This window comes from Cajanus cajan, chromosome 7 (assembly GCF_000230855.2).
Source record: "Cajanus cajan strain Asha chromosome 7, NIPB_CcT2T_4, whole genome shotgun sequence".
NCBI classification, from domain to species: Eukaryota; Viridiplantae; Streptophyta; class Magnoliopsida; order Fabales; family Fabaceae; genus Cajanus; species Cajanus cajan.
The window spans coordinates 46693944-46707078 of record NC_138523.1 but is presented as its reverse complement, the minus strand read 5'-3'; the positions used below and the strand labels follow the sequence as shown (position 1 = coordinate 46707078).

The 13135-nt window shown below is 30.3% G+C and overlaps 2 protein-coding genes across 2 annotated transcripts; one reads left to right on the top strand and one right to left on the bottom strand.

Moving 5' to 3' along the window:
• Nucleotides 1-1820: 1820 nt before the first annotated feature.
• On the bottom strand, nucleotides 1821-2297 carry LOC109812449 (uncharacterized). The gene has a single exon (XM_020376419.1). It carries the CDS (start codon nucleotides 2295-2297, stop codon nucleotides 1821-1823), a length of 477 nt encoding a protein of 158 aa, XP_020232008.1.
• A 5952-nt stretch (nucleotides 2298-8249) lies between these two features.
• Nucleotides 8250-12238, top strand: LOC109788075 (actin-depolymerizing factor). Its single transcript, XM_020346716.3, has 3 exons — nucleotides 8250-8414; nucleotides 9364-9629; nucleotides 11787-12238. Exons 1-3 carry the CDS (start codon nucleotides 8388-8390, stop codon nucleotides 11935-11937), a joined length of 444 nt encoding a protein of 147 aa, XP_020202305.1. The 5' UTR covers nucleotides 8250-8387; the 3' UTR covers nucleotides 11938-12238.
• The last annotated feature ends 897 nt before the right edge of the window (nucleotides 12239-13135 follow it).

The following is a 13135-nucleotide window of genomic DNA, read 5'->3' as shown; positions in this document are numbered from 1 at the left end:
GGCTCGGCTTAGTCGGCATGGGAAGGCTTTGTTGCTGGTTGGGCAAGTCGGTTGCTGGATCCGGCAAAATGGGCTCTAGAGAGTTGGGTAAGGGAGTAGCTTGTGGTCTTGTTTGAGTAGAGAAATGATAGACCATGTAGGGAGATGGTCCATCGTCTAAAAACTCATAAGTGTGATTTTGAGGAGTATGTAACTGTACAAAGGGAAATTGCGTCTCATCAAATATTACGTGACGGCTAATGATGATTTTTTGAGATGATAAATCAAAGCATTTGTAACCATGATGATTCGGAGGATACTCCAAAAAAACACAAGAAGTAGACCGAGGTTGAAGTTTGTTTATGGTTGTAGAAGGAATGAGAGGATAACATAAACACCCAAACACCCGAAGATGAGAATAAGATGGGTCCTTTTGATAAAGGATTCGGAGAGGAGATTGATAGTTTAATAACTTGTGGGAAGAATATTGAGAAGGTAAGTTGTCATTTGCAAAGCGTGATGCCAAAAAGAAGGGGAAAAAGAAGCATGGGCCAATAAGGTACGGACAATGTTGTTGATTGTACGGATTTGTCTTTCAGCTTTCCCATTTTGAGGGGATGTATGAGGACATGAAAAACGAAAAGAAATACCATTAGCTTTACAAAATTCCCAAAAAGGCCCATTATCAAATTTTGTGCCATTATCACACTGTATATTTTTTATGTCTCGTTCAAATTGAGTTCGGATGAGGGATTTAAAATAAAAAAATGTGTAATAAGTTTGTGATTTTTGCGATAAAGGAAATGTCCACAAAAATTTAGAATAATCATCCACAAAAATTTAGAATAATCATCCACAAACAAGACATAATATCTATGACCCGATGAACTCAAAATAGGTGACGTCCAAAGATCACTATGGATAATATCAAATGGCATAATAGTGCAAGAATTTAAAACATAAAATGGCAACGTAACATGTTTTCTAAGAGGACATGAATGGCAAATACGAGAATCCTTAATTTGATTACACTTAATCAATTTATTCTTCTTAAGGGAGGTCAAAACAGGGGCTCCCGGGTGACCCAAACGATCATGGAGATGGTGTTACAACAAGAAATGTATATGGGATTTGTAGGCTTGGTGATGGGATAAAGCTCGCCCTGACTCTCACACCTCATTACAGGCTTCCCCGTCTGAAAATCCTTCACAGAAAATCCAAAGGGATCAAATTCAACAGAAATAGAGTTATGAGTTGTAAACTTTCTAACTAACACCAAGTTTTTAACAAGTTGAGGAGCATGAAGGACATTGTTTAATGTTAAAGGAGGACACGGGGAAGACAATTTGGTGTGACCATAGCCATGAATTGGAATTGAATGACCGTTACTAACAATTATACCATGTTTGTTGCTCATATTAAAATAAGACGTGAAGTTACCTTGTGCGGATGTCATGTGAGAAGTAGCACTAGTGTCCATGTACCAATTTGCATCCGGAGGACTGATGCCGAGAGTATGCATTGCGACTTTTATGTTTGTTGGAGTTGGTGCTGCGGTGTAGGCTTGCAGAGGTCTGGGCCCAAGTACACCAGGCTGTTGACGCTGCTGTTGTCCAAATTTGGGCCTAACCCATGAATTAGAAGGGTACGGACAAGGAGGTATAGCCCATGGAGCCATCCACTGCCAAGGCCACGGTTGTCCGCAAGGCCATGGGACATTGGCCGGAGCTTGCTGACTGGCTTGCTGTTATCCACCACCGCGACTATTGCTGCCTCTGATTATACCCCCACGGCTGGTGCCGCCACGACCACCATTGTTGCGACGATTTTTCACTCCATTATTATTGCGATTTTTGGCTCCTCTTCCCACCATTATTGTGGTTCGAAGAGGGATAATCAAAAACATCAGGAGAGTCATCCGAGTCACAAGCAATCATGGCGGATGACGAGTTCTGTGCTACCTTTTTGGTAAGGCCGGCCTCTTCAAGAGTGAGCATCGAACGGGCTTGATAAAATTGGGGCAAGGGATCACTTTGGCGAATAAGGGTGGCCACACCGTTGTAGGGCTCGGTGAGACCAGAGACTAGTTGAAGAACAAGTTTGTTGTTGTCGACGGGAAAATCGACATTCTTGAGTTGATCCAACATAGATTTGAGATGTTGACAATATGCAGAGACATTTGGAAAATCTGCCATGTCTGTGTGAATGAAGTCATACTCTGTCTGAGGAACTTTCTCCTTACCTTTCGCTGGAGGAATAATATGATCAATTACTTTATGGGATCGTGCGTGAATTTTGAAGAGTTCCGCCCATGTCATGTAGAAGATTTTGAGTCAGACATGGAGGTTGATAGGAGGATGAAGAAGACAAAGAAGCAGGGCGGAACGCTAGGGCGGTGAGTGAAAGTCAGAGAAAAGGTGAAGGATCTTTTCCTAAGAAATCTGATACCATAAAAGAGAATAATTCCTTGATCAATTCCATTAGAATCATTTGTTTATATACACATTATATAGAGTATAATTAGGACACTATACAGAGTATAATTTGGTTAAAATTAAAAAAAAAAAAAGCTATAAATAAGAAACTAAATATACGCCAAACAGATATTATAATAAATCAAAATATATTAGGATATATTCTAACAGTTACCTATAGGCGACCAAATGTTAATTTACTATCTTTTAGTAGTAGGCCACGTACGCGAATTTCTGTTGAAAGATATTTAACAATAACAAGATTTTAATATTTTCAAAAATTTGTTTTGAGTCTTCGAAATCGAAGGTTAACTCTAACCTTTCACTGCTTCTGCCCCAGCTAATAGGAAATTTCATATTGAAATTTAGGATTTACATAGGAGAAGGTTAATTTAATGAGATATAGCCACATTAAAATTCTAGCAGCTATAATATTGTTGTAAACGATATTGAACATACGTAAACATATATATAATAAATAAGTGCAAGCAATAAAATACATGAAAATGATCATAAAAACAGATAGAAGAAAGAAGAAGAAAAAAAGGTTCTCTTGAATGGCAACATAATACATGTGTTGAGCCAGTGAAGTCGAGTAGGACTAGGACTAGGAACATAATTTGTTGGTTTACATGCTTTTATATAATATAATTGCTTTTTACTTTGTTCCTTTTTGAAGTCAAGAATTGCTTCTTGCTTGAATTCACGTTAAAGTAGGATTTTGAATTGAAATTTTCAACTATTAATAATTTTCCATATAGTAGCAGGCTAGGGGTATAATTAAAAATATTTGATTTGAATTGCTGTCAAAAGGCATACTTTTTGCTTGTATTAGAGGTAACTGTTTAAAATCATTTATCTCATATTTTAGATATAATTAAAAATGCAATAATGGGCCAGTTTATTCTTAAATAATTTTGAAATAATCAAGATTAAATATGATCTAATAAATCAAAACTAGGTTTATTACCATTTTGTTTTTGCGTATATGTAAATGTTAAATGCAAGAGAAAAAGTATTTCAAACAATGATGAATTAATTAAACGTAAACGTCTTATTTATCATATGAATAAACTTTAATTAATGCGTATGGGTACTGACAGTTATGTTGTTAACCAATTCCATATGAGTTTAAGGATTATATACTAATGCGGAATAATTTTACACTATTAACTAATAAATATTATTGTTGATATAATATTTTATTTAATTATGATAAAAATTAACAATTTATCATGAATAATAATTTATAATTAAATATTATTACAAAATTATGTTTAGTATGATTTATCATAAATCATCATTTATGATTGAATATCTTTATAAATCCAAAAAAAAACCTGTATATTATAAATATTTTTTAGGAATAATGAATGAATTTGGGTTTAATTTTAATTCTAAATTAAGAGTTGATTCAACACCAATGACTTGGACTTATATATATAGCTAATAAAGTAATCGTATTAACTTTTGAGGCCTAATTTATTTATAGTTTTTGCTAACTAATAATGTTTCGTTTTTTTCTATTGTCCTACATAGAAAATTAAACTATGCGGCATGTGTTATATTTTATTTTCTCTTGAGAATGAGTTTCATTTTCCTGTAATATGATATTGTATGTCGTTAGCAATTTATATATATAGTTTAACAATGCACGTGTTGATTTTAATGATATCAACACTATCTAATTTCTTTTCACCAACTGAGGGCTGTCTTATAGAAAATTGTTACTAATTTTGTCTTTTGGGTACCAAACTCTTTACACTTGGACAAATTCATTGAAAAATTGTTTAATTTACTTACATAGATAAATCTGAAGCGTGCATGCAAACGCTAGCATGTATTTATATAATTTTATGCAGTCATTTTTATTTTATATAATTATAATCTATTTTATTTTAAAATTAATAAAAAAATTAAATATATTTTTAATCTTTTAAATTTAAAGTAAATTTATTTTTAATTTCTCAAATTTAAAATTAATCTTTTTAATTTTTCAAATTTAAAATTAATTTTTTTAATTTCTTAAATTTAAAATTAATCTTCTTTTAATCTTTATAATCAATTTTTTTAAGAAGTTGTCGAATACAATCACAAAAATTTATCTACTAGTATTTCTATTATTAAAAATATAAATTAAATATAGTTAATATTGTATAAGTAAATCAATTTATAACTTTTAAATATATTATTAGTGACATGAAGAATTAAAACATAATTTTTAAAAATTATAGGACTAAAAAATTAATTTTAAATTTAAAAGATCCTAAATTTAAAGATTTAAAATCATATTTAAACCTTAATAAAATTATATAAAAATATAAAAACCTTAAAAAAAATATAATAAATCAAATTTAATTTCAAACTGTGCAAACACAATATAACCCATTCAAAAATCCGTCTAATTCGAAACGATGTTCAAGTAAAAGATGGCCTAAACTTATAATCAACCATACGATTCGATTAGATATTTTTACTTGAACCGTCCGATGTCAAATTCTTCCATATTAATTATGCAACAATAAATTAGATTTTTTTTGTTCGTCTCTGGAGTATCCACCGCATCTCCTCGCTATGTTGGAGGCACCTCAAAGGGTGAGATAGCTGGCCCCAAAATTTAACGCGGCTGCATACACAAGACTATCATTGTATAGCTGATAAAATTATTTTATGAGAATTATTTTTATAAGATTATTATACACAACTCTATAATGATAAAATATTATTCATTTTGGACTTAAGTTCTTACGGTTTTGCTTTTAGTCATTACTTAAAAAATTTCTTTAACATTAAAATATGTGCATACTTTATAAATTGTTATTTTTTTTTTAATTTTATATGAGACTTATTTTTACTCTAACGTAATCTTAATATTTTCGCTGAACTTACACGTTAGTATTCCAATTTGATTAATTGGTAATATATTAGTGTGACTGTATATCTTGGACTTCACCTTAATTTTATCGACCATGATTGTGACTTGCAACATACATTCCCCATTCCCGATTACTCTTGTAATGTTTATTGTTTTATTTCTAGGAACTAGGAATGCTACGATTTTTCTTCCCTGATATGATATATTTTTGCCCTCCTTTGATGTTTTGTTTCTTTCAAATGTCATCAACCTCTGTCTATTCATTGAGCACCCAATTAAGGTCTTCATATCTTTTCCGATAAATATAAAAAGTCTTAGTATAAACCAATATTTTCCAACATACATCCTTCTTTGGCTGTTTCTTAACGTTTATATTGACTGGGAAACTTTCTTTGCGACTAATAATCTACCAATTGTAACAGAGCTTGGCTAATTTAATAACTTTGATAATTGACTTAGGTACTGGTCCATTTTGAGATATTCTTTTTGGGATTAGATTTGAATACGGGAATCTGTCTGATTTTGTTTGCTAGCTACTGTGGAAACTTTAATCGTGATGACCAATATTATGCTCGTGTTGTGTACTAAAGTTAGGACATGAATTGAAGGAAAGTTTACAAGGAAAATGCTTTTGATTATTGGCTCAAAACGTAGTAAGTTGGTTTAAAAGTATTAGAATAAGTTTGGATATGGGGGTGATATAATTGATTTTTAGTAATAGTGAGTTAAAAGTAATGTAATTTTTTTTAATTACAAACGATATAAATTTAATTTTTATATTGAATGTTGTTTGAAAGCTTGTTAATAAAATTGATTTAAGTATATAATTATAAATTTAGGTAAATAAAACCTCATAATTAATTATGTTTGATGAAAATATTATTAACAATTGTTTCTAAATAGATATGAATTTTCACATCTTGAAATCAACTCTTTTAATAGTAAATCATGCTACAACATGATTTTAATCATTTTAAATGCAATAAAATTAATTTTAGACATATTTGATGTAGAATCAAATATACTCTTGTGATATGTGATTGAAATTGATTTTAAATATTAATTAATCAAGTATTGAATGAGACCACGAGAATTACGAAGATGCAACATCAAGTAATATTAGCATTAACGGATGTTATTGTGTATTTTTTTTTTCTTTTAAGATTAAATTATTTAAATTCTATCTAACATAAATAATGTTGCAAGATAGATAAAATAATTTTGTTATTTTACCTCTTTAAGAGTGAAATATTATAATTATTTTATTATAAAAATTAATAAATGATTTTGATCTTTCACTTTTTAATCAATAAATGATTTTGATCTTAAAAATTAGAAGATAAATATAATAATTAAAACTTAATAGGATATTTGATCTATTTAAAATTGTCTTAAGCTCAATTTTTTTTATAAAAAAACTTGCCTATCCAAGAGATGAATAGTAATAGAAATCATGCATGTAGAATATGAGTTTAAAATTCACCCTCTCGAATATAGCATTTGATATGAGCGAAAGAGAAGAGAAATATTTTTATAAAATTCTATTTTGGTTCACAAGTTTATGTTGAATTGTTAATATATTTATATCAAGATATTGTATTCTCTCTATTTTTAATATATTTTACTTCTTTTCACATTTTGAGTCCATTGTCTTATTAAGTCAAACGAGATGTACTTGTAAAAAATACTTTGGTATTTAAGTAAGTAACTCATTCGGTGTAATAAATATGAATATCTTATGATTAGATTTCATAAATTAAAATTAATTTATATATAAATTAAAATTAGTTTATATATAAGTAAATTTATAAAAAAAAACATTTTTATGTTAGTTTTTTCAAAACTTTATTTTCATCTTACTTTATATGGAAACTAAATTTCTTAACAAAATTTAACAATTTACAAAATTCGTAAATATTTTATATGAATCCCAATATAATATGTTGACGCAAAAGAAAAACTGTATTTGTAAGGGCCACGAGAAATCACAGAACTTTATTATTTATCCAACAAAGTTCGTGGGCTTTTAAAACACTGTTGTAAGCCTGCCTGTTCATTATTGAATTGATTATTGATTCGCTGAATATTGTCGCAAAAATTATGATTAAATAAGCCTGTTAATTAACATAAATTAATTTTATTTGATAATTACAATATATTTTGATCAAAATAAATTATTATCAGCTTAAATTGTTATATTTATTTTTAATTAATAAAATATATTATCATGATAATAATAAAATTTGAATATAAGACTTTATGTATATTACACCATCCTTAATCATCCAGACCCTTTATCAACTTAAATTGTCAGATTTATATTCACCATAAAATTCAAAATTTCAATTAAATCATTCGATCATCTTTTCAACATTTTAGATTTAAAGTCCAGGAAAATATTAACTAATTCCTATACTATTTCGGGAATTGAAATTGAAAGAAAATTGTTTAAAATTAATTAAAATTGTAATTCCTATTTATAGATAATCATATGTTGATTAAAGATCAGGAAAATATTAACTAACATTGGATTTAAAATTGAGTTCCTATTTATAGATAATCATATGTTGATTATTTAAAATTGTTTTAAATTAATTAATGTGATTTTGATTGATACGTGAGATTATTAGAATTCGAATATGTTGATTATCTCGAAGATTATATGTCATCTCAAAGAGAAAAATTAGCATATCCTTGAGAACTAGTTTTAAAATTTTAAAGAAACTAAAAATTATTCCATAAAAAACATGTGTAGTTTATTTTATATCATGTCATGGTTTACAGTTTATAGTTTATACATTGCTAAAAAAGGTTTGGAAAGTGTAAACTCACGACTCACACTAGGCTTGGCGTTTGCTTTTGCACCTTTCTTCGGTAAAAAAAAAAAAAAAAAAAAAAAAAAAGGGAAATTTATTTTTATATAATATCTTTTACACATAAATGATTTAACCAAATTTGTTCCTATCTGTGTTTTGTTTTCTCCACACAATCTCTCTCTCTCTCTCTCTCTACAAACCCTTCTTTCTTCTCTTGGCTGCTCACTGTAACTTGGCGAAGCCATGGCTTTCAGAGTCGGAGAGGGAAGGGTAAGCTTCATTTTTTCTTCTTCTAATTTTGACCGCGTTTTTTTCACGCTCTATTTTTGCTCATTTTCCCCCCTACAAATTCTGGCGTTGATTCCTCCTATTTTGGGTTTCGGATTTCCTTATTTTGTATCTGTACTCACGTGTTTCTAGTTTTTTACACTCACTTGACATTAAATCGATGTTGATCTTGGTATACAGCTATGTAGATATTGCAGGTTTTTTTTTTTTTTTTTTTTTTTTTTTTTTTTTTTTTTTTGCGTTTTAGTGTTGTCTTTGGTTTGGGTGATGGATGCATGTATTTTGATGCATTTGAGTTGGTCCTCTCGTATATGTTATGTTTTCAGTGCTATGTTGGGTTGACTATGAGTATGGCTTAGAAATTGGAAATGAGAAAATCTTTGATCTTTCCCTTGGCTTAAATTGCAATTGGTTTGTGATACAAATGATCTCATAAAAAGGTTAAGAAATAGTCCTAGATTATTTGCTATCAAATGAGAGTTTATTGAATACTTTATTCCTTCCTCATGCATGAAGTTGCTTTGTGTTGCAATTAACTTTAAGGTTGCCTGTATCAGAATTTTCTCTTAATTCAGGGCATTGGGTTTTACTGGCACATCTTGTGCAGTAAATTTGATCCTTTGAAATTCAGTTTTGCTTTTTTGAAAAAAAAAAATAGGGCGTTGGATGCAGGACAAGTAAGTACGGGTTATCAATTTTGATATATTTTTTTACACCCATAGTGCATATGCATCTCGTGTCCTGGAGTAAGAGGACTTGCACGACTTAGTTGAAGTATTTTGTTTGAGTACACATAAAGGAAATAGCATTTTTGTCCCCTGATTGATTTTGCTGGAAGGACATTATCATCATTATTACTATTGGTTATATGGTTAAAATATTGAATTTGAACAGGACAATAATTTAGAAATTATATGTGGCTTCAATGTAGGGAAACGCCTCCTCTGGCATGGGTGTTGCTGAGCATAGCGTAAACACATTCCTGGAGTTACAGAGGAAGAAAGTTCATCGCTATGTGATTTTTAAAATCGATGAGAAAAAGAAAGAGGTTGTGGTTGAAAAAACTGGAGGTCCTGCTGAGAGCTATGATGATTTCACTGCATCCTTGCCTGAAAATGATTGCCGATATGCTGTCTTTGACTTTGATTTTGTGACATCTGAGAACTGCCAAAAGAGCAAGATCTTTTTTATAGCATGGTTAGTCACCTAGTTTCTTGTACAATGATAGAAGTTTTGCATATTAATTCATTCAAATTTTCCACATTGATTGCTGTATTCACTGCTTTACATATGTTGATATAGCTTTTTACTGTTGTATACTTGCATTTACATATCTTGCACTCAAGTCTTAAAATACAGATGATTTATTATTAGCTAAGACAAGAATCTGGGAGGGCATCATGATCACTTTGCTCATCTAAAGATGCATTTATGGGTAAAGTGGAAAGCAGATGACAAAACGTAAATTCTGTACAATGACGTAATTCTCTAGTATGTCTTCATATAATTCCTTTTGTTTAATATCTTAATGTAACTCTTTTTTATAGGCAAATAAATTTTTATTAAAATGAGTACAAGGGGGTACTCAAATCTTTTACAAGAACCAGACCAAATAAATCAAGTGCAGGTCCAAAACTAACAACATTGTCCTAAACAAGTTTAAGTATCCAGGTACCAGTCAGAAAAAGACAACAAATCCATTCTATTCTCCTGGTAAATAATGATCAAGTTTGAGCATTTATGAGATTCATCAGCCTACCAGTGAGCTTTATCTCCCTTTTGGATCCAATCATCCCTCTCATTTAGATAGTGAAATGAAGGAAAGTGAAGGACAAAGTTCTACCAAAAGATTTTCCTTCCACACAAACAATTTATGCCTCTACCTCCTCTTTCCACTCACCCATGTCAGTAATGAAAGGATCTTCATCCTTTGAAATTAGAAAAACCTATGGATGCTTGACGAGTCTTTCCATGTATCATGCCAAAATTTAGCCTTCTCTCCACTCCTTAACCTTCTCTCTACCGTGAGAGAAAACCATAAAGGGGAATGTTTGTAACACATTCAGCACTACGTAACACGACAATCAAAACTAAGTTAATGCAGTTAGTATTCTATTCTTGATCTTGTCAAGGCCTATCCTAAATGCACCAGAGAGGTGGAGGCTCAAGACCAAGTATTTCGAAAAATTCTTAAATCTGAACTGGCTTCTTTTGCATTCTCTCCATCTTGTTTACAAAATTTATATTGAATTGTTTTCTTGAAGTTACAGGGTGGAATCTAGATCTTGGTTAAGCTATTAAGTTTCTCTTTGTTTATTATTTAGAAAAAATAATACACAGTATAAATGGAGTGCATGGAGTCATTCGTTATAGCATGAGAGGTTGGTTGTTTCGACAGTTAGTTTTTTAAGGTAGAAGGACTTCTAATATTTGATTTGGGATCTGGGTGATATTTGGTTGGTGCAAGTTTTATCAGATCGCTGAAAACCTATTACCTGGGTATATATCAAGTTATATTTTCAAATGGAGTAGGGGTAAGTTGTAAAAGATTTGTTTATATATTTTCAAGCAAAATTGAACTTTAATTATTACTGTAACACCTTGTTGAAGTGGGGACTGTATATGTTTTTCCTTCTCTGCTAGACTTATTCACTGGTATGTTCCTTTGTTAGCTTTGAGACCCTTTTTTTTTTTTTTTCCCGAGTTGGTTGTTTTCTCCTCTTATTTCGAGTACTTGATATGTATGGTCTTCTTCACTAAGTTTATGTTATAAGTGATTTATAATCAAAGATAAAGATAGATTAGCTATTAAAAGATAAGATAGATTAGCTACTAGAAGATAAGAATAAATTATTCATTAGAAGATAAAGATAGATTCAGTTAAGAAATAAGGATTATAAATAAGATCCTAGTGTAATCAGCAAATTATCAATAATACAATTATATTCTTATATTTCCTCTTCTATTCTCGTGTGAGATTGAGAGAGTGAGTGGTGTTAGAGGAGAACTCCAATTCTCATCTAACAGTTTATGTGATAGTTTTTGTTTACCATTCACTTAACATGAACTAGTGTCCGTGTGTATACATATGGTTTGTTAAACCATCTTAACCATTTCTTCATTGTTATGTTATTTGTCTTTTTAGGTGTCTTTGATTATATTACACACTGAGCATGATCACAAGATATATAGTCTTGAAAGAATTGTTGGGTCAGTGTTAAAACACGATTCACAGTTACTGTTGTTGGCACAGATGTTATTGCCTTTATTCAGAGGAAGTTTCTGTTAAATAATTTGGCACATATGTTATTACCTTTATTCTGCTTTTCAGTTTACGAATGGATTATTTTACAGGTCTCCTTCAGTAGCCCGCATTCGCCCTAAGATGCTTTATGCAACATCCAAGGACAGGTTCAGAAGGGAGCTGCAGGGCATCCATTATGAGATTCAGGCAACAGACCCAACAGAGATGGATCTTGAAGTCCTCAGAGACCGTGCCAACTGAGCACCGTTGTGTCTAGGTGATGTAGTTAGGATATCTGAGTCCTAAGGGAATGATGTTGACTGATACCCTTTAGTTCTACTATGGTCTTTGTTTCAACATAAATAGCTGACTTGTCATTTATCAAGTAAATAACCTACACCTGTGAAGGCTGATTAGGGGTTCCTGCCTAAGAAACCCCACTGCGGGGGAATTTGAGCTCTTCCTTATTGCCATGATGCTTCTCAGGTGCAGATTAATATATCAATTACTATTGAAAATTCGACTTATCTTCTATGACTTTCAAATGGAAGCATTTGGTGAATCTACTTTGTGACATGTCAATTCATGTATGGATTCATTTTTGTGCCTTCAGTAGAAATGATGGAAATTATGCACGGCAAACAGTGTATTTGAGGTGTTCAAAACTCAAGTATGTCGTTTTAAATCTTTAAACTAATAAAGAAGAAATATGGATCAAACTATTAACCAAAACAATTTTAAACCGAAAAATCTAGAATTCTTTAGGTTTGTTTCCGTTTTTAATATTTCTATTGTTAATCTGAATCAAATCAAATCACACTATTAATATGTTTATAATGTTTTCTTGTTATATTTATAATTCATTTTTTTTCTTAAATCGTAATGTATTTTTAATAGATGTCATTTTTAAAAATTGATCAAAACTTAAAAGATTATTAGATTTTTTTATTAAAAAAAACGAAGGATACATAAAAATAAAATTATAAATCGAATAATCGATCTAAATTTAGCTCCAGAAGATTGATTTTTGGTACATAATCTCTTTTTTGGTACATTCAGAGAATCAGGATACCTCTCTAGACCTTTTGGACGAGATCAAGTGTAGAAGATTGATTTGGTTTAGCATGCTTTAATAATGTTTAAATAATTTATAAAAATTGATTTTGAATTAAATACAACTATATATTATTTATTTTTAGTTTGTTTTTTGTGTAAAAATTAAATTCAACAACTAACATTATAAATGCATGTGAACTAAAAATAGAAAAATATTTCCATAGATTTCAAATATTCTTTCACGATAAATTTTAGCGTATTAGAAATTTTGAAGAGTAATGGAATTGATTTCAGATAGTACGAGTTTTAACCAAGTATGTATTTGTAGATAAGAGGTTGGAACGTAAGTAAAAAAAGAACAATAAAGATCATATATTGTTATAGGCAATGTGCTTGCTACTCT

Excerpts from the sequence above, each read along its gene's own strand:
- LOC109812449 (XM_020376419.1), bottom strand. The coding sequence starts at position 2,297 with ATGACATGGGCGGAACTCTTCAAAATTCACGCACGATCCCATAAAGTA.
- LOC109788075 (XM_020346716.3), top strand. The coding sequence starts at position 8,388 with ATGGCTTTCAGAGTCGGAGAGGGAAGG. Across the intron at positions 8,415-9,363 it reads TCAGAGTCGGAGAGGGAAGG|GGAAACGCCTCCTCTGGCAT; the intron begins GTAAGCTTCATT and ends GCTTCAATGTAG. Across the intron at positions 9,630-11,786 it reads AAGATCTTTTTTATAGCATG|GTCTCCTTCAGTAGCCCGCA; the intron begins GTTAGTCACCTA and ends ATTATTTTACAG.